Source organism: Ovis canadensis, chromosome 3, assembly GCF_042477335.2.
Source record: "Ovis canadensis isolate MfBH-ARS-UI-01 breed Bighorn chromosome 3, ARS-UI_OviCan_v2, whole genome shotgun sequence".
NCBI classification, from domain to species: domain Eukaryota; kingdom Metazoa; phylum Chordata; class Mammalia; order Artiodactyla; family Bovidae; genus Ovis; species Ovis canadensis.
Window position 1 is genome coordinate 221,443,237 of NC_091247.1, and position 18,435 is coordinate 221,461,671.

At 52.1% G+C, this 18,435-nt stretch overlaps 2 protein-coding genes across 3 annotated transcripts; one reads left to right on the forward strand and one right to left on the reverse strand.

The window, feature by feature from the left end:
- Positions 1 to 990: 990 nt before the first annotated feature.
- On the reverse strand, positions 991 to 8,972 carry C3H22orf23 (chromosome 3 C22orf23 homolog). Of its 2 annotated transcripts, none has more exons than XM_069581617.1 (7): positions 8,737 to 8,972; positions 8,325 to 8,436; positions 7,046 to 7,108; positions 3,389 to 3,571; positions 2,081 to 2,212; positions 1,758 to 1,858; positions 991 to 1,608 (listed from the first exon to the last, which is right to left on the reverse strand). In XM_069581617.1, the coding sequence occupies exons 2-7, from the start codon at positions 8,425 to 8,427 to the stop codon at positions 1,537 to 1,539; spliced, it is 654 nt and encodes a 217-aa protein (XP_069437718.1). In that variant the 5' UTR covers positions 8,428 to 8,436; positions 8,737 to 8,972; the 3' UTR covers positions 991 to 1,536. The 2 variants fall into 2 exon arrangements, with proteins under 2 accessions (XP_069437718.1, XP_069437719.1); XM_069581618.1 differs by having other exon boundaries at positions 8,645 to 8,825.
- POLR2F (RNA polymerase II, I and III subunit F) lies at positions 7,735 to 18,431 on the forward strand. The gene is made up of 5 exons (XM_069581619.1): positions 7,735 to 9,112; positions 9,585 to 9,654; positions 12,395 to 12,525; positions 16,922 to 16,993; positions 17,487 to 18,431. Exons 1-5 carry the CDS (start codon positions 8,904 to 8,906, stop codon positions 17,575 to 17,577), a joined length of 573 nt encoding a protein of 190 aa, XP_069437720.1. The 5' UTR covers positions 7,735 to 8,903; the 3' UTR covers positions 17,578 to 18,431.
- The last annotated feature ends 4 nt before the right edge of the window (positions 18,432 to 18,435 follow it).

Consider the following 18,435-nt stretch of genomic DNA (forward strand, 5'->3'; position numbering starts at 1 on the left):
TGTCCTACCGTGTCAGAGTGGGCTGACTCTGGCCCGGGTTCTCCAGTTCACTGCCTCTGGGCCGCGTGTTGCGGCCTTCAAGGTAGAGGATGGCCGTCCTCCTCAGGTTGCGCCCTGAGCCCTTGGCTTCTTGAGGGACTGTGGACACAGGCTCCCCGTGGAATGTTCCAGAGCCCCAGCCCTTGAGCTGGTCCTCTCTGTTTTGTTTGTGGCTGCAGGACCATGTTGATTCTGCAAACCCCAACTGGGATCATGTGGCCTGAGAGGATTATATGAATCCCTCCAAGTGGGAGGCTTGGTTGAAATTTCTGAAATACTTTGATTTACGGGGACGGGAAAATGACAGGATACTGGAGAGCGTGAGGCCTGTGGTTGTCAGAGTTGTGGGGACTGTTGCATGCTGTGTGCCAGGCCTGGGATGCAACTCCTGTGGGCGGACATCTCAGCCCCCAGGCCTCACAGGCAAGCTGCTGGAGATGAGGCGGGTGGGCTCAGACGCACGGGCTGGGGGTGGATCTCTGAAGCAGGGCTCCTTCAGTCTGGATCCCGCCCACCCTTTGGGTTTCTTTCTACGGGTTGTGGGTTTGGTGGTGGAAAGACCGAAAGCTAACTTGGAATCCCGAGGAGGCCACTTGCTGGTTGAATGCCTCTGGTTGGAGTCTCTGGGTGAGTCCTGGTTTTCAGCAGGGCTGATGAACCATCGCGGGTGTTTACGGAGGGAATCAGCCAGGAGCCACACCGGTGCCTAGCACAGCACCCGCCCATGGGCTGCTCCGGGAGCCTTGGTTCCATTTTTACTGGAAAAAAACAGCTAGAAACCAACTGGGCTTGAAAAATTCTAACTCCTCGAACAAATAAGCCTTATCCCTCTGAAAACAAAATGGTGTGTGTAATGACCTACGGCAAATGTGTTTTATTAGCCAGTTAATCATAGTGGTTAAATATTTGTCCAAGGCTGTAAGAAGTCAAATAAGTAGGTCCTGAGACGGGTAGGAAGAAAGGAATCATATTCATTACTAAGTTCAGAAAACCTAATTTGCGGGACTCAGGGACACACAGTGGGTGAGGTGTTGGGAAGAGGCCCTGGTGGACACCCTTAGACACACACCCAAGATGGTTCAGACCTGGACTTGGCTTCACTGTGTATGCGGGTACATGTGAGCATGTCTGTGTGTGTGTGTGTCTGGACTTGCTTTCACCGTGTGTGTGTGTGTGTGTGTGTGTGTGTGTGTGTGTGTGTGTCTTTCCCTGAGAAAAGACTGGGAAAGTGTGTATGTGGGTGTCTGGATCTGTGACTGGTCTCAGAGGCCCAGCTGACCCCAGATCCCTGGGCAGCGTCTGGAGGAGAATCAGCTCACTTTCTGAGATGTGGTCCATTTTCTAGGGTGCTTTGTCCAGGGTACTATAGGTGGAGGCAGTGCTATACAACCGTTTCCATGGCTGAAGGGCAGGCTGGGTGGGCTGACCTGGGGGTGACCCTGCTCGGCGAGGGGGTGGGCTCCCCGGCCCTCCAGGGGGTGGAGCATAGGTGGTAGATTAAGTGGTGGCAAGAGCCTTCCTAAGGTCCTCGCTCCTCTTGTGGTCAATGTCTTCCATTTCCTGTAGTTTCTGCAAAGGGCATTGGGGAAAGCTGGGTGTCAGGGCGGATGTGAGGCTAGAGCGGGGCCCCCCGAAACGGCCCCAGTGGACCTCCACTTCAGCTCACGTCTCACCCCCCACACTCACATCCCGTCCGCCTTCCCTGGTGCTTCTCCTACCTGGGAGATTTCAGCAAGGATGATCCCGCGGTACTGTCTGCCCTGCCCCAGGGCCTCCATGTCAGCCAGGAATTCTTTCCTCTCCTGAATTTCCTTCACCACTGCACAGGGAAAGGGCCATCCGTGTACAGGAAAGCAGGGGACCCCGCGCTCCCGGGAGGGGTGGTGGGGCGGCAGGTTGCCTCCCGGGAATGGGAAGCAGTTCTGTGGTCCGTTTCTCACTGGATGGCCCTCAGGGATTCCCCCCTTCCCCTGCTCCCAGGACCCTTCCACACACACTCCGCCTTCCCCTCCCCAGCATAACTGGCCCCTCAGGGGCTCACATTCTTCAAAGCGGTCCAGCTTAGGGGCTGGGTCCTCTTGTCGCACAGGATGGGGCTTTCTTTTCCGTTCCTCCGGCTCCTTCCCGGTGGCAAAGATATTCTGGAGTCTTCGCTTCTCCTTCTCCAGATCCCCTGTCGGGCCCAGACGTGGCTTAGTTAAGGTGGGCGGGGCACCCTCAATTCCTGGAGCATGCTTGCTCCAGGGGGCCTGGGAACCTGGTAGGGCTTGTGCAAACCCAGCACCTCCTACCCTGGGCCGCTTCTGCGCTGGTCAAGTCACAGTAGGCCAGAAGGTGTTGAAAGAACCCAGAAGAGAGCGTCATCAAAGTCCACACACTGGGCTTCCCCAGTGGCTCAGTGGTAAATGTGGTGGTTTAGTTGCTAAATCGTGTCCGACTCTTGGTGACCCCATGGACTGTAGCCCTCCAGGCTCCTCTGTCCATGGGATTTTCAGGCAAGAATACTGGAGTGGATTGCCATTTCCTTCTCCAGGGGGTCTTCCTGACCCAGGAATCGAACCCGGGTCTCCTGCATTGCAAGCAGATTCTTACATGCAGGAGTCGTGGGGTTCGATCCCTGATCTGGGAAGCTCCCACGTGCCACGGAGCAACTAAGCCCATGCCCACAACTACTGAGCCCGTGCTTAAGAGCCTGGGAGCCGCAACTCCTGAAGCCCAGGTGCTCCTCAAGAAAAGCCGCCGCAACGAGAAGCCTGCCCGCTGCTGTAGAGACTAGCCGCTGCTTGCTCAACTACAGAAAAGCCAGCACGAAGACCCAGCATGGCCAAAAATACATAAATAAAATTATTTTTAAAAAATGCACAGACTGCCTGGGTGCAGGGCAAGGCTAAGGAAACTCAATGACTGCAGTATAGCCTGGATGGGGAGGCTGTGTGGAGGGGCCAGGAGTCACGTGCCAAGTGGAAAGTGGGGGGATGTAATGGCTCTCTGAAACAGGCTGGGCACAGAGGAACCCGGGCTTCCAGGCACCATATGAGTTTGAGAGAGCAAGAGCTGTGATACCTGACCTCCAAACATTCATCAGAGTTGGGGGTGGGGGTGGGGGGAAACCAGTTAACTGTTAAAGAGAATTCTGGGAAAATGTATAAAAAGTAACCAGCTAACTGGTTTCCCACGCACCCTGAATGCCTCTAAGCTAACATGTGCCGAGGCTCGAGAGCACTGGTATAAGTGGCCTGAAAATCTGATTAGCTGCCTACTCAGCACCCTGTGGGCTGTTTGTCTCCCTGCCCCCCTTAACCCCCCTCGGAGAGTAGAAGAGAGGCTGTGGTCGAGGCTCCTTACTCACGGGTGGCTTGAGGCTTGAACTGCTCCCGGCTGTAGGCCCCGTTGGCTTGGCATCTCCTGGCAGGCCGGAGGTGGGACCGGGCTGCCAGGATGGGAGGCAGGTAGATGGCTGAGCTTGGCTGCTTGGAAGGCAAGACCCTCTGGCTGGAAGTTGGGTTGCACTGCAGGGGGAGAGTGTCTCCTCCTGGGGAGGGAAGGGTCAGGGTCAGGGGGCCCACCTAAGTGGTCCCTACCTGTTAAAACAAGTCAAAAGGTATGGAAGAGTCTTCCCTTCTCCCCTCCACACCCTCCCCTCTACAATGAGCCGTGGTAACAATTTGGTGGTCTCAGCCGCTTCTTTTCGATGCTTACCTAAACATGTTCAAAGATATATGGGCATCTATAAGATTCCTTTTTTCAAAGAATGGATCACACTGCATTCTATTCAGTAATAGACTAACAATCTTCCATGGGTTCGCAAAGAGTCAGACACAACTGAGTGACTGAACTGAACTAACAATCTACCATGAACATCTTTCCAGATCACTCCATTTATCTATAACATCTTTATATTTTCGGCCGTGCCACGTGGATCTTAGCTCCCTGACCAGGGATTGAAACTGCGCCCTCGGCAGTGAAAGCTCGGAGTCCTGACCACTGGGCCGTCAGGGAATGCCCCCCAACCGCTGTTTTGATTTGGCTCCTGTCTACCTCCCGTACCTTTCCAGCCTTCTCTGTCATCACCCAGCAAGTAGTATTGAGCATGTACTCTGAGCCAGGCCGGGGACTCTGGGGGTAAAGAGGTCAGACAAAGCCCTGCCCTCACAGTACTTAATCTGGGGTTTAGATGAAGAGAACAGCAGTGATGTTGACAGCAGAGCACCAGTGCCAACACAGGGATGGGCCACAGGGTGTGTCAGGGCGGGATTCACGGTTATAAGTGGGGTGGCCAGGGAAGGCCTCACGGACACGATAGCATTTGAGAAAGGATCCATAAGCGGTAAGAGGCCAGCCAAGGTGATATTTTAGGGAAGAGCATTCTAGACGGGGTGGCTCAAGTGAAGGTCCTGAGGTGGGAATGTACCAGAGCATCTGAGAACAGACAGCAGACTAGGGTGCTGGGAATGGACTGAACCAGGGGTGGGGTGGAGTGGGAGTACAGGTCAGAGGTCAGGGAGGGCAAGAGATGGACTGGGCCTCATAGGCCTCTGGAAAGACTGGCTTTTACTGTGTGTGAGGTGGGAAGCCATCGAGGGTTCTGAGTCGAGGAGTCACCCCTTTAGCTGCCATTGAAAATACATTGTTGGGAATTTCCTGGTGGTCCCTGCTTCCACTGCAGGGACCACAGGTTTGATACCTGGGCTGGGAACTAAGATCCCTCAAGATGCGCAAGTGAAAAAAATTTAAAAAACATAAAAATAGAAAATACAGTGTTGAAGGTCAAGAGCTTCCCAGGTGGCGCTACTGGTAAAGAACCTGCCTGCCAATTCAGGAGACATAAATGATGTGGGTTCGATCCCTGAGTCGGGAAGATCCCCTGGAGGAAAGCATGGCTACCCACTCCAGTGTTCTTGCCTGGAGAATCCCATGGACAGAGGAGCCTGGTGGGCTATAGTCCCTGGTGTCACAAAAAGTCAGACACAATTGAAGCCACTGAGCACGCATGCACGGGGGTCAAGGGCAGAGGTAGTCACAGTTAGGATATGGTTTGAAGGTCAAGCAGACAGGACTGCTGGTGGGTTGGATGTGGGGTCCAGGAGAAAGGGGAAGAGGGGACAGGATGACTCTGATGTGTCTGCCTGGAAGAACCACAAGAATGGAGCAGCCATTGTTTCCCGCTGCCTTTCCTTTCTCGTGCCCTCTATCTAGGGCCAGCCACAGTTTTTCTGTCTCCTTTGAAGAGATGCTATGCTTCCTCTTACTGTGTCTGCTATTTCTACTTGTCCAGTGCCAAATGCCACCTTTTCTTTTGGCTCAGTCTCAGCAAATAATTAGAGCCCAAGCAATTCTGGGAGTTCAGGTGAAGGAGAGGAATTTGTGGCTTGCAAAAGAATTTAAGCCTCAAAGAAGTAGGACTGGTTAAGAAGAGAGTAGAGAGGGGAAGCTGGGAGAAGAAAGTAGACTCAACACCAATGCTTGGAGGCAATATTTTAAAAAGAAAACATCTAAGGAGAAAAAAAAACTGGCAAACTGTGACTTGTGTTGACCTAATCACTAATCCAATTAGTTTTTCAATAAATATTCAGCACCTCGGAGTCAAGGACTTCCCTGGTGGCTCAGATGGTAACGTGTCTGCCTACCAAGGCGGGAGACCCAGGTTCAATCCCTGGGTTGGGAAGATCTGCTGAAGAAGGAAATGGCAACCCACTCCAGTATTCTTACCTGGAAAATTCCATGGACGGAGGAGCCTGATAGGCTACAGTCCATGGGGTTGCAAAGAGTTGGACACGACTGAGCAGCTTCACTTTCACTAGGAGTCAAGGTACAATGGTGAACAAGGCAGGCTCAATCCTTGGTCTCCTGGTGTTTACTTTTAATGGAATTTCTAGTACATTCTCTTTATGGTCATGTTGTAAGGAAGGAAGGAAGGGTTAGTTGCTCAGTCATGTCTGACTCTATGCAACCCATGGACTATAGCTGCCAGGCTCCTCTGTCCATGGGATTCTCCAGGCAAGAATACTGGAGTGGGTTGCCATTCCCTTCTCCAGGGGATCTGTAAGGGACATCAGATGATTAGTAGATGACTTGAGTTTGGAAATTGAGTTATGTGACTCAGCTGTGTTGTGGTGTTAGGCTCTGGCAGCCTGAGTTGTCCTTGTCCACAAAAAGGAAGGAGATCTGACTTCTGAACTGACCTGATGGAGCCTCCCTCCCCCAGCCAGCGCTGGGCAGTCAGTATTTGTCTCTCTGACTCTCCCATTCCAGTTTCTGTGGTTGACCAGATGCCTCCTGATAGGCACCTTCTTTCTTGAAAGAAGGCAATAGCTATTGGTAGATTTGCGTGAAACCTGGCAGGCTTGAACCTTCTGGTATCCTCTTAAAGGTAACTTTACAGATCTCTGTTCTGATCCCCTAAAAGCTGATTCAATTAAATCTCAGAAAGCAAGGTTGTTCTCAAGATCTTAGAGGGCACCTTGTTACCTTCAGTTTTTTTTTTTTTCCTTAAAAATAAATAATACAGTGTGTGGTCAGAGGTGAAAGATGGAAAAGTTTTGCATAGTTTTCCTAAGTTGGAAGCCTGCCAGTAATCGTGTTTCTGCCAGCTAAGCTAGAATGAATAAAACTATGCATAAGACACACACAGGCCTCTCGTCTGGAGAGCTCATATGTTATGTGTGTAAGAGGGTGGGAGAGATTGCGGACTTGACAGCGTTCAGACTGTCTGACTGGGCAGGAAGTCCCGAATGGGCTGATGCCCTGTTGGGAAGGCCGGCTAGAGCTGGACTGTGGGAGAGGCTCATGGACTGGGACCCATGTCTTGTGAAGAAGCAAAGACCAAGACCCTGCAAGGTCAATTCCCCAAGAGCAAGGGTCAGAAATACTATTCAAATTTTGTTTGTGTGTGTGTGTGTGTGTGTGTGTGTTTAAAATTAGGTCCCCTACTCCTCAACATGGAGAGAGCATTAAAATGTGACCCAGAATTCCTCTCCCCGGGAAGCCTCTGTGGTCAGCCTCTTACGTTTCATGGTGTCCATGATGTGGCGCTGTTGGAAGTTAGTCAGTTTGGATTCCTTCATCATCACTGCAAAACAAAGCACCTTGGTGAGGCTTCCTGGGCTGCAAGCAGACGCCTCATCTCACCCCACTGAAACTTAATACTGTATCGCCTCCTGCTCCCATTCTGGGTGCCTGCGTACTTGGCTTGTGGGATTTGAGTTCCTTGAACAGGGATTGAACCTGGGCCTCCCAGCACTGAAAATACTGAGCCCTAACCACTGGACCACATGGGAATTCCCTTCCTTTTCTACATTTTTCCCCCTATACCACTCATCACCATCTAAGTTCTATATACCTTATTTATTATTTGTTACTTTCCTCCTAGAATATTAGCTCCAAGGGAACAATAATTTTTGCTTATTTCTTTTCTTTACCGCTGTGTTTTCAGCACCCGGGATAATGTCTAAAGCACACAGTGGGCTTTAAAACTATTTTTGTTGAGTGAATGAAACAGTGAATGAACAAGTATTCATTGAGCACGTGCCAGGGGCTGGAGCTACAAATGTGAGCCAAAACAGGCATCATGCCCTGATGGTGTTCATGAACTGAATGTTAATTCAATGTTAATTCAACGGAACACACTAGGTATCTGAGTACAGGTTGCACTAAGCCCAGTGAAGGAAAAGGTATTTGGTAGTGTGCAGACTATTAGGAGAAGGCAATGGCAACCCACTCCAGTACTCTTGCCTGGAGAATCCCATGGGCCAGAGGAGCCTGTTGGGCTGCTGCTGCCCATGGGGTCCCTAAAAGTTGGACACGACTGAGCGACTTCACTTTCACTTTCCACTTTCATGCACTGGAGAAGGAAATGGCAACCCACTCTAGTGTTCTTGCCTGGAGAATCCCAGGGACAGAGGAGCCTGTTGGGCTGCTGTCTATGGGGTTGCACAGAGTTGGACACGACTGACGCGACTTAGCGGTAGCAGTAGCATCAGTGTGCAGACGCATAACAGTTGGTTCCACTGCGGTGATGATGGGTGGAGAGGAAATAAGTCTTCCCTGGGGAAACTGAAAGTGTGATCTAAGGGGTTCATGGGAGTTAACCACTCTGAAATTCTTAGTTCTTTGACTTTGGGTCACTTCCAAGTTGTAGGAGCTGGACGCCTGAACCTTTCTGAACTCCAGGCTTCTTATCTGTAAACTGAAAATACAATTACTAAGCCATAAGTCATGTAGGGGAGAACTGAGAAACAGAGGGTAACTGTGACCACCGCTCTTCTTGTGCCCTTTAATGCACTGACCTCTGAGCAGCTCGCAGGTCCCTGGGGTGTAAGTGGTCGGCTTGGGACAGCGCCAGAACCCTGTTCCTTTGGTCACCGTCTCCACCCTCTCCTGGGAAGCCATGGGAGGGCTCTGAAGAGGGAAAAACCCAATGAAACATTCCCGGTCTCCCAGATCCAATCTCTTCTCACACCCTCAACACCACCCAAAGTTTGGGAGCGGGTGTAGGGTCTCAAGAGATCGTGATGCCGCCTGTCAACATCGCGACAGTGCCCGATCCTCCCACCTCGAACAGATCCACTGGCAGATATATACACGCGAACAGAGACCTCATCCTGACCTGGCGCCTGTGGCAGGGAAGCCCCCTCGCGAGGAAAGGGGAATGAGGGTAGCCGTGCCCGTTGTGTGATACGCCCAAACGGGAAACCTCACCCTAAAGTAAGACCCCGGCTGGGTGGCCTCTCTCCTCACAGAGAGCGGCGGCTGGGCTCCGGAGATCGTAACCAAGGCTCTGAAGCAGCAGCCGCGCCTGGTCCCTCCCAGAAATACTTTTGAGATCTCAGCCACTAGAGCTTGCAGCAAGCGCGGCTTCGGCTACCATGGTAACGCAGACAAACTGCTCCGCGCATGTGCCTATTTCTCGCCCCGCCTGCCTCCCGGAAGTGATTACCGCTAGGTCACGGCGCAGGCGCCGAGTACTCTTGGCATCGCGCGAGGCGGTGGTACGCTGTTCGCCGGTCTCCGCGCGGGTTTGGGTCTCGGAACCCGGTGGCTGCTGCGCGGGCGTCATGTCAGACAACGAGGACAAGTGAGTGAGGGAGCGAAACGACTTTTCCGAAGACTCAGAAGGGGCGGATGAAGCAGGAGCCAGGGTCGAAGGAAGTTGAGCCAGAGGTTTAGACTGGGGGTGGTGAGGGTGTCCGCAGAGCCGGAGAAGGGAAAGGCTGGGAACTAGGAGCATAGACCCGGCCAGAGGCTGGGCGCGGAAAAGGCTCCGACTCGAGGGTCCAGAGAGGATCAGTGAAAAAGTATCTTTCAGCAAACTTCCACTGAGTCGGGCTCTATGTCTGTCTGTACCAAATGTTGATTCAGCTGGGGTCTCTTTCTAGAAGAGGCCCATAGTTAAGATGAGGACGTCAGATGACTGATTTATTGAATGATTCACTGGTTAGGTGGATATTTATTGAGAGCCTCCTACGTATCACATGAGACTCAGATTTCTGCCCACTTTGATTCTAATAAGTGATGCTCTAACTAACGGGCTTCTTACACTTGTTCAGTTTTGATGGAGACGACTTTGATGACGTGGAGGAGGATGAAGGGCTCGATGACTTGGAGAATGCCGAGGAGGTCAGTACTGAGCCTTGGGCTCCCCTCTCTGCAGCCCAAGCTGCCAGATAGCCCGGCCAGTGATGGCCGACTGCATGCCTCTGCCTCCCGTTTGTGGTCAGGGTACTGCCACTTAGAAAGGGGAGATCTAGCCCTGGGTAGTGGAGGAGTCCTACAGGGTTGGCCCAAAGGCTTTTGTCCTCTTGGACCACAGAGCATGACTTCTGGGGCAGTTAATTTACTCAGTTGAAATAGCCCCTTCATTCATTGTGCAGACATGTGGTGAATGTTTATTATGTACCAGGAGCTCAGCAGGGTGGGGCTAAATAAAGAGCAAGGGGGAGAGTGACCTGGGATAAGGCTGGAGAGGTGAGGGCCAAGATTAGCCAAGATTTTGTAGCCTAGGGGTAGCGGGAAGCTGCTGATAAGTTTTGGGGATCTGGGGAGTGGCATGATCCAGTGAGGAATGAGTTGGGTGAACCAAGAGTCAAAGAGAGCCCAATTAGAGTGCAATCCAGGTGACATCTGTAGCTTGCACTTGGGTGCTGGTAGTGTTTGTGATGAGGAAACAGATGAGAGAGTTTGGTGGATTGGATGTGGGGCTGAGAAAGTGGGAGATGGCAGGAATGACTCCCATGTCTCTGGCTTGAGCAGCTTGGTGGATGAGTTACTGGCGTCATAGATAAAATAGGGTCTTCTGTGCTGTGTGACTGGTGGAGGAAGAAGTGCTTTATGTCTTCTGGAGAGAGGAATCCTTTGATTTTTTTTTAGATTGGTAATGTGAAGGCCCTCTTTTGTGTGGGTTTTCCTGTCTGCCTAACACTCTGAGGTTATCTGTTCACTGAGTCAGAAGCCTTCTTCTCGGTTCTTCTGATGCCTTTCCATCTCTCTCCTCTTGATTCTGCCTCCTCCATGTAGTTCAGTCCTGTTCCCGTTTCTCTATTCCTAGTGCCTCAGCCTGGTTTAGATCTTTATTGGTTTTCATCCGCATTACTGCAGAAACTTGTTACCGGTTTTCCTGCCTTGAGTCTGCTGTTTGCCTTTCTGCTGCCAGAGTCGACTTTTTCTCCTACCCACATGATTGGTTACTATTGGTCTTGCTCAGTGTTCTCTCTGCTTCAGCCCTTAGCCTCTACAGAACGTTCTTAACAGAGTATCCAAGAGTGATCCTTTTAAATCTTCAGTCACTCTGTCTCTCCTCTGCTCAGAACCTGCGTCTGGTCACTTCTCATCTCATTCCGAATAAAAGCCAAGAACATGCACAAGGTCCTCCGTGATCCGACCGCCTGCTCCCTCTGTGGTCTTATCTCTTCTTGGTATCGCTGTCATGCCAGGGAAGTTCCAGCTCAGGACCTTTGACCGTGCTGTTCCCTCTTCCTTTTCCCTTAGTTATGCACACAACCTGCTCCTCAGCCTCCTTCAGGTCTGTGTTACATGTCACCTCAATGAGGCCTTCCCTGACCATTCTGTTTCAAATCACTGTATTTGCTCCTTCCTCCAACATCACCACTCGGACACTCCCTGTCTTTTCTCTCTGTTTTTATACTGCACATTTTACTACTTATTTTATTATTGTTCATCTCACTGTATTCCTGGGTTGGAAGATCCACTGGAGAAGGGATAGGCTACCCACTCCAGTGTTCTTGGGCTTCCCTGGTGGCTCAGCTGGTAAAGAATCCACCTGCAATGCAGGAGACCTGCCTGGGTTTGATCCCTGGGTTGGGAAGATCCCCTGGAGAACGGAATGGCTGCCCACTCCAGTATTCTGGCCTGGAGAATTCCACGAACTGTATAGTCTGTGGGGTCACAAGGAGTCGTACAGGACTGAGTGACTTTCACTTTCACTGTATTATAATGTAAAGCTGTATGGGAGAAAGAACTTTCATCTGTCTTACTGCTCTGTGTCAAGCACCTAGAATGCTATCTGACAAAGAGTAAGCACTCAGTAAATATTTGTTGGCTTAATTTTATATTACAGAATTTATTCTCCTGTCTACCCTGTTTGCACCTTTTGGGCTTATCATACCCCATGATTAGGCATCCAGGCTGAGTACACTCTCTTCCCTCGTGTGTCTTTGCACATATGCAGTTCAGCCTGTCTGGAATGCCCTTTCTTTCTTTCCTTGTTAGCTTGGCAGCTCGTACTCATCCTTGGAGACTAGCCCAAGTCTCATCTCTGGACTGTATTCCTAACCCCCAGGATGAGGTAGATGCCCCTCACTTTCTTGTGTAGTTTGTGGCACACTGCCACGCTTTCATAGCACTTGATGTTTTGTTTACTCTTGCCTTTTCGCTGGACTGTGAATTCTTGGCGAGCAGAGACTCCGTCTCAGCACCTTTATCATGTCTGGCACATGACAGATGCTTAATAAGTGGTTGTTAAATATATACATGTGTAAAGATGGGGTGCTTCTTCCTCTTCTTGGTTTGGGTGAGGTTGTCTGTGCTCAAGGACTTCTTTGTATGGGACCAACTCTCTCTGCTGGATGAGGCGGCTGGCTTTGGACTCCTGATCACGATTCCTCTTTCACTAGCTCTGAGACTTTGGCCACGTTGGCTAACTGTCCAGCCCTTTAAAATGAGCATTGTAATCCCCACTTGATAAGGTTTGTGTGAGGATTAGGTGAGGTGCTAATAAGGCAGTTGTGTGGTCACTGGCATGCAGCGTGGAGGCGCTCACAGGCACTGTTGTCGTTGTCCTGCCCCTCACCCCCAGTGATACAGCCTGAGAGTTTCCCCTCTTTTCTGCCTTTGTGTCCAGGAGGGCCAGGAGAACGTTGAGATTCTCCCTTCTGGAGAGCGACCGCAGGCCAACCAGAAACGAATCACCACACCATATATGACCAAGTATGAGCGAGCCCGCGTGCTGGGCACCCGAGCCCTTCAGATTGCGTGAGTATGAGCCCCCTCACCATCGTGTCCTTTGGTCAGGCCACAGGGAGCCTCCGAGCTGTTGATAATGGCCCGGCCTGGCAGCAGACCCATCCCTTTCTCACAGGCTGAACAAAGGCGGTGCCATCCCCATGTGCCAGGCGCTGTGCTAGACCCCTGTTCTCGGGGAGATTGTTGGGGGAATAGGACATAAACAGCAGAGAGTGACTGTGAGTGTACAGAGCGTGATGACCGCCCGTCAGGTGGGGAAACGAAAATGAACGCAATAAGATCAGACCTAGACCCTTGTGGGCTGGGTAGTTGGGGTGCCGCCACAGCTCCCGCTGGGCTTAAGGTGGTTCTTGAGTAGACTGGGGCCAGCCCAGGGGAGTGAGAGAGCCCTCCACGTTGAGGCTGCACTAGGAATGTGGAAGCACAGAGCAGTGGTCGGGGGTGTGGGGGGTTGAAATTAGCAACCCTTCCTTTCTCTCCCAAGTTGGGAACTTGTTGAAGAACAACATGATTTGGGAGCCAGCCAGTAGCCAAGTCAGGTCAGGTCAAAATGTGCGGTGCTCACATGTCCACCCATGAGCCACAGGCATTGCAGGGGTCAGAGGCCGTGTCTGCGAGGGCGTGGGCCTCGTGCAGAACAGATCCAAAAGCAGCCCCCTGAGGGCAGGTGGCTTTGAGGAAGCAAGGGCTCTTGAAGAGGCTGGGCCACAGCTGCTGGCTTTCCCTGCCAGGCTTCCCTGTCAGATGAACTCCTCCTCTGTTCTGGCGAGAGTTAAGTGGGAGGACACAGAGGGCAGGCGTGTTACTGTTGCTCTCATGGCAGGTCCTGCCCAGGGAAACAAGAGGCTGCAGAAAGGAGCCCTATTTCAGACTTCTTACCAGCTGCTGGGGGAAATGGTGGACACCTGAAGGAGGGGTGCTTCGAGAAGAGAGGAGTGGGAAACAGGCTTGAAAGAAAAGCTGGGGTCAGAGTTGTGGGGTGATAAATATGCTAGGGGAGCGGTGATGCTCAATCTGTGTGCTCCCTGCCCAAAGTTTTCAAACAGTGTTGGACTTTATCTGTGGAGTGAAGGTGACCACTCGGTGGAGGGTCTTATTGGGGCGGGAAACTGTTGTTCTTCACTCACTTGGCAGCAGGAGGCCTCCTGCCAGCCTGGTTGCACCCCTTGCTGGTCTGGGTGAGTTGAGAGCCGCACCCCGTATGATGATTTCAGTGTTGCTGGGGTCAGGATCCTCTAGGCCTGCACCACAGGTATGGTCACTGCTGCCTACATTTGGCCATTTAAATTAAGTAAAACTGGATAGGAGTTCATTGGAGAAGGAAATGGCAACCCACTCCAGTGTTCTTGCCTGGAGAAACCCAGGAATGGGGGAGCCTGGTGGGCTGCCATCTATGGGGTTGCACAGAGTCAGACACGACTGAAGCGACTTAGCAACAGCAGCAGATAGGAGTTCAGTGTTTCTGTCTCCTTAGTCACATTTCACGTGCCCAGTAGCCTCTGTGGCTACCGTGATAGGTAGCACAGATAGAGGACATTTCCATCCTTGTAGAGTGCTAGAGGGGTAGTATTCATGTCTGCTGAATGCCACCCAGCAGGAAGAATAATTCATAATCTGTTTTTTAAACAGATAAAGTGTATGCAAGTTAAAGTCTTTCAGCACCAAATAAGATATTGTGCTCATGCCTTTTGGAGGTGTAAAGAGGATTAAAGACACAATTCCCTAGTCCTCTAGATGTTTACTGTCTAGTAGGGAATGGGAGCCCGTTCTAAATACTCAGAACCCAAGGCAGACGAGGCTGATGCTTTACAAGAGAAACAAAAGGAGAGAAGAGAATAAAGCGACGTGGTTTTGAAGGTCTCCTAGGTGCCAGAAATAGCACTAGGAAAGTGAAGGCAGACATGTGTGGATTGTGGTGGAGGAATGGCAAGCGCTTGGGGCCCAAGACTGGAAAAGATGCCACTGGTCCCTTGAGTGACAAGTTTAGAAGATGGGCATGCGTTGGGTGGACAGTCGAGCAGGCATTCCAAACAAGGCCCAGGGTCCTGCCTTCCTTTGGAGGTTAAGACTCTTGTCCAACCCTTTGGGGCTGTAGCACTCCTTCAGATTAAGAGCTCAGAGGCTGTCTGGTGGTTTCCCAGCTGCTGTAAGCCCTTGGACAGTCAGGGCTGGAGCTTGTCTTGAGTTATGGGCCTGCAATCCTGCACTTAGTAAGTGTTAGTTGTTCAGTCGTGCCCGACTCTTTGCGACCCCATGGACTGGGGCCCACCAGGCTCCTGTGTCCATGAGATTTTCCAGGCAAGGATACTGGAGTGGGTTGCCATTTCCTTCACCAGGGGATCTTCCCAACCCAGGGATCGAACCCGGGTCTCCTGAACTGCAGGCAGATTCTTTACCAACTGAGCTACAAGGGAAGCCTGTGCTTAGTAGTAGAAGCTGAACAATGTTTTCTTGGGTATTTGTGGATGAAGTCTCACTCCAGCTCATTAGCCCCATCTGGTGGCTGAATGGTTGCAACTGTGCTGTGCTGTGCTCAGCTGCTGAGTCGTGGCTGACTCTTTGCGACCCCATGGCTGCTTCCCAAGGAAGGTTGCCACTTGGAAGCCCTGGTGGAGACATTGAGGGCACACTCTCACATTTCCTGTGAATGTAGCAGGGCTGGATGAATGACTGCTCTTGAATTATTCATATCTTGAAAGAAATAAGGCATATGCATATCAGGGAAAGCAGTTTGCCACATTCTTAAACGTTGGGGGAAGTTTAAATAATTATTGAGAGAAGATATAGAGAAAGTTAAATACTTGGTTTCTGCCCCTGGGGAATTTTCAGGCTTTGGGGAGTAACAGACATCAGAATATTTAGCAATAAAATTAGTAGATCATTTAGTGTAAACTGGTGGCTCTCAGACTGGCTGGTTATCTGAATCACCAGGGGAGCTTTGCTAATATAGGTTCTCAGGCTCCTTCACTAGAGAATCTGTTCAGCGGGTCTGGGGAAGGACCTGGGAACCTGTATTTTTAGCACGCTCTCCTATCAGGTTTGGGGTCCATTAGTGTAAACTTGAGTTGGAATCAATAAGGGTGACTTCCTAGAGGAGATGGGCCTGGAACTGGTTTGTCTGCTTTTAGACCCTCTGCTGTGGGCCAGGTGTTGCACTAGAATAGAACTTGGGGTCCTGGACCACCAGGTCTTGTTTGGAAAACTTCAAACGGGAAGTCACAGTTTAGTGACAGTGGTGTTGAGAGAAGTGTGTGTGAGATGAGTCAGGGCCCTGAGGCTTCAGCGCGTGCTTTCCAGGGTGGAGACCTCTGAGCCTCTCTCAGGCCTGTAAGAAGAGGAAGCAGTCGTGTGAGGATGCAGAAGGGAAACAACAGGGCCTGCATAAGAAGCTATAGTGGTTTGATGTGGCTGGAATGTAGGGTGAATAGAGGCAGGTAGCATGAGAAAGTACTGCAGAGGTGAGTGGGGGCCAGAGGAGGTCCTGCCTGCCTGTTGGCCATGGGGTATCAAGGAAGAGAGGTAAGCAGGGGAGAGCCTGACCACAGGCCTTGTGTAGGGGCTAGAGGAGCAGGACCCCTGCAGGGGGTGTTGCCAAGACAGAGAAGGAAGACGAGGTGAGCTAGGCCCTGAGGCAGGGCTGGGGGTTGAGTAGAGTGGTCAGAGGGTGAGCTCTTGCACATGTGGGTCCTTTGTGTGGGAATATTCTGCTGTGGCCGTGGGCTCAGGAGTCTGTGACAGGCCCTGGGGAAGGTCCTTGGCCAGGGTAGTGGACGTGATGAGTGTCACACGACCCAGTAATGACAGCTCACACTTGTCCCTTTCACAGTACCTGGCTTCAGTTTGTGGATCACCAGTTTTTTAATGGGAGGTGTTACAGAATAGTAGAGAGGAGTCTTCAGGGTTCAAATCTTGGTTCTACCACTCACTGGCTGTGTGACCTTGAGGAAATTACTGACCTCCCTGTGCCTCAGTTTCCTCCTCAGTAAAACGGAAGTAGCAGTAGTGCTTACTACAAATGAGACATCCACGTGGTGGGTGGAGAGCAGCTATGGCGCCTAGTGAGGCTTTGCTTGTAGCCAGCAGCATTTTAGCATTATTGTTGTGTAGGCGTGGCAGGGCTTTTTGTCTTCATTTTCAAATGAGGATGCTGAGATTTGGAGAGACATTCAGGGTCTTTCAGGCCCAGTTTAAGCCTAGTCTACTGGCTGCCACTCAAGTACCCTCACTGTCAGCAGCCCTGGACCGCTGCTCCGCACCTGCCGCTTTTGGGAGGTGCCCTTTCTTGGGGCCCTTTCTAGGTGAGCTCTGGGGCGCTGATCCGATCCTGTTTGTGAAACTGCCCAGCTTCATGCTGGGCCCTCTCCCTGTGTGTGTGATCTCCCCACACCTGTCCTTACACCTGCAGGATGTGCGCCCCTGTGATGGTGGAGCTGGAGGGGGAGACAGATCCTTTACTGATCGCCATGAAGGAGCTCAAGTAAGTCACCCAGATCCTGGTTTGTGGCTCCAGAGCCCTGGGGGCATCCCTTGGGTGCTCTGCTGCGCGCCTTCCCGCACTTCCCTGCTGGGGACGTGTGGTCTTGTTCCTGTAGACCCTTAGTTTGGGAGTCAGCCCTTCACCGGGGAGGAGGGGATGGGCCAAGGGGGAGGGGAGGACATTGACGAGACATGGACCGTCCCTGTCTGTCCCATCGTCCCTTTTTCCTGCTGCAGTTGGCCTTACCAACATCCCTCTGCTTTCTGCCTCGCCCTTCGCTGTGGGATGGCAGGCCCTTTGTAGATTTTGGTCCCACACTCAGAGAAGCAGGGACTTTTCTTTTTTTTTTGCTGAAATTCCTCACCTACGAAGTACATCCGTGGTCTCAAGAGGATGCTCCTAAGGCTTCTCCTCCCTTGCCTTCTGCGCCTGCTGTCCCTCTGCTGCAGAGCCAGGGTCAGCACCCATGTACCTCGATTTCCCCCGGTCACAGGGCCCGGAAGATCCCCATCATCATTCGCCGCTACCTGCCCGACGGGAGCTACGAAGACTGGGGCGTCGACGAGCTCATCATCACCGACTGAGCTGGAGTCAGCCTCTGGACTGGGCCTCCGCCCGTGGCTCATCTCATAGTCTTTTTATAGTCTTTATACGTGTAAATAGTAAATTCTTCAACCTTTCAACCCCTTCTGCCTCCCGCTGCCTGTGAGGCCCACCTGCGTCTTCACTGTTACCATCCTGCTGCCTGGAGGCTGTGCGCATCCCAGTGGCCCTGGGACCATCAGCTCTTTAAGAAGCACCAGAGCCCTGACCCCCTGGGCTCCCCTGCGTGCCCCCCTCCATCTCACAGTCCACCAGAGCAGAGGCTGCTGCAGGAGACACCTCGGCTGCCTTCCTAGCAGACAGACGCGCCTTTGTGCCCAGGAAGCTGGTTGCCACGGAAACCCCCAATTTCCTTTCCAGTGTGGACTGGCTGCAGGGGCTTCTCCCTTCTCAGGAGTATCACAGAGCAGGTCTCATCAAGCCACCCATTGTTCTCCTGAGGACCTGCCTCGAGCCTCTTATCGTGGGCTGGGATCCCCTTTCAGGAGCCAGTGCCCCCAGCAGGAAGCTTGGGGACGCAGTGATCTGCCCTCCCCGAGAGAGCCCCGCTGGGCAAGTCAGCAGCTGGAGCAAGGGCTGAACACCTGCCCATCCCAGCCGCACTGCCCCTCCCATTCCCCACCTGTCAGACCACTCCCAATACGCCAGTCTGTTCTCCACGACCCACCCATCTGGTCTGCCACACCCATACTCTCTCCTTCCCCAGGCTCTGGAAGGTGTCCTTTCCCTTCTGTGTGGAGCCCCTGATCCCTCTAAGGATGGGTGCTAGGCTGATGGTGGGCAGGGCAGCAGGGCTTCTGGGTTCAAGGCGTGACATTAAATCCAGTCGATCACACTGG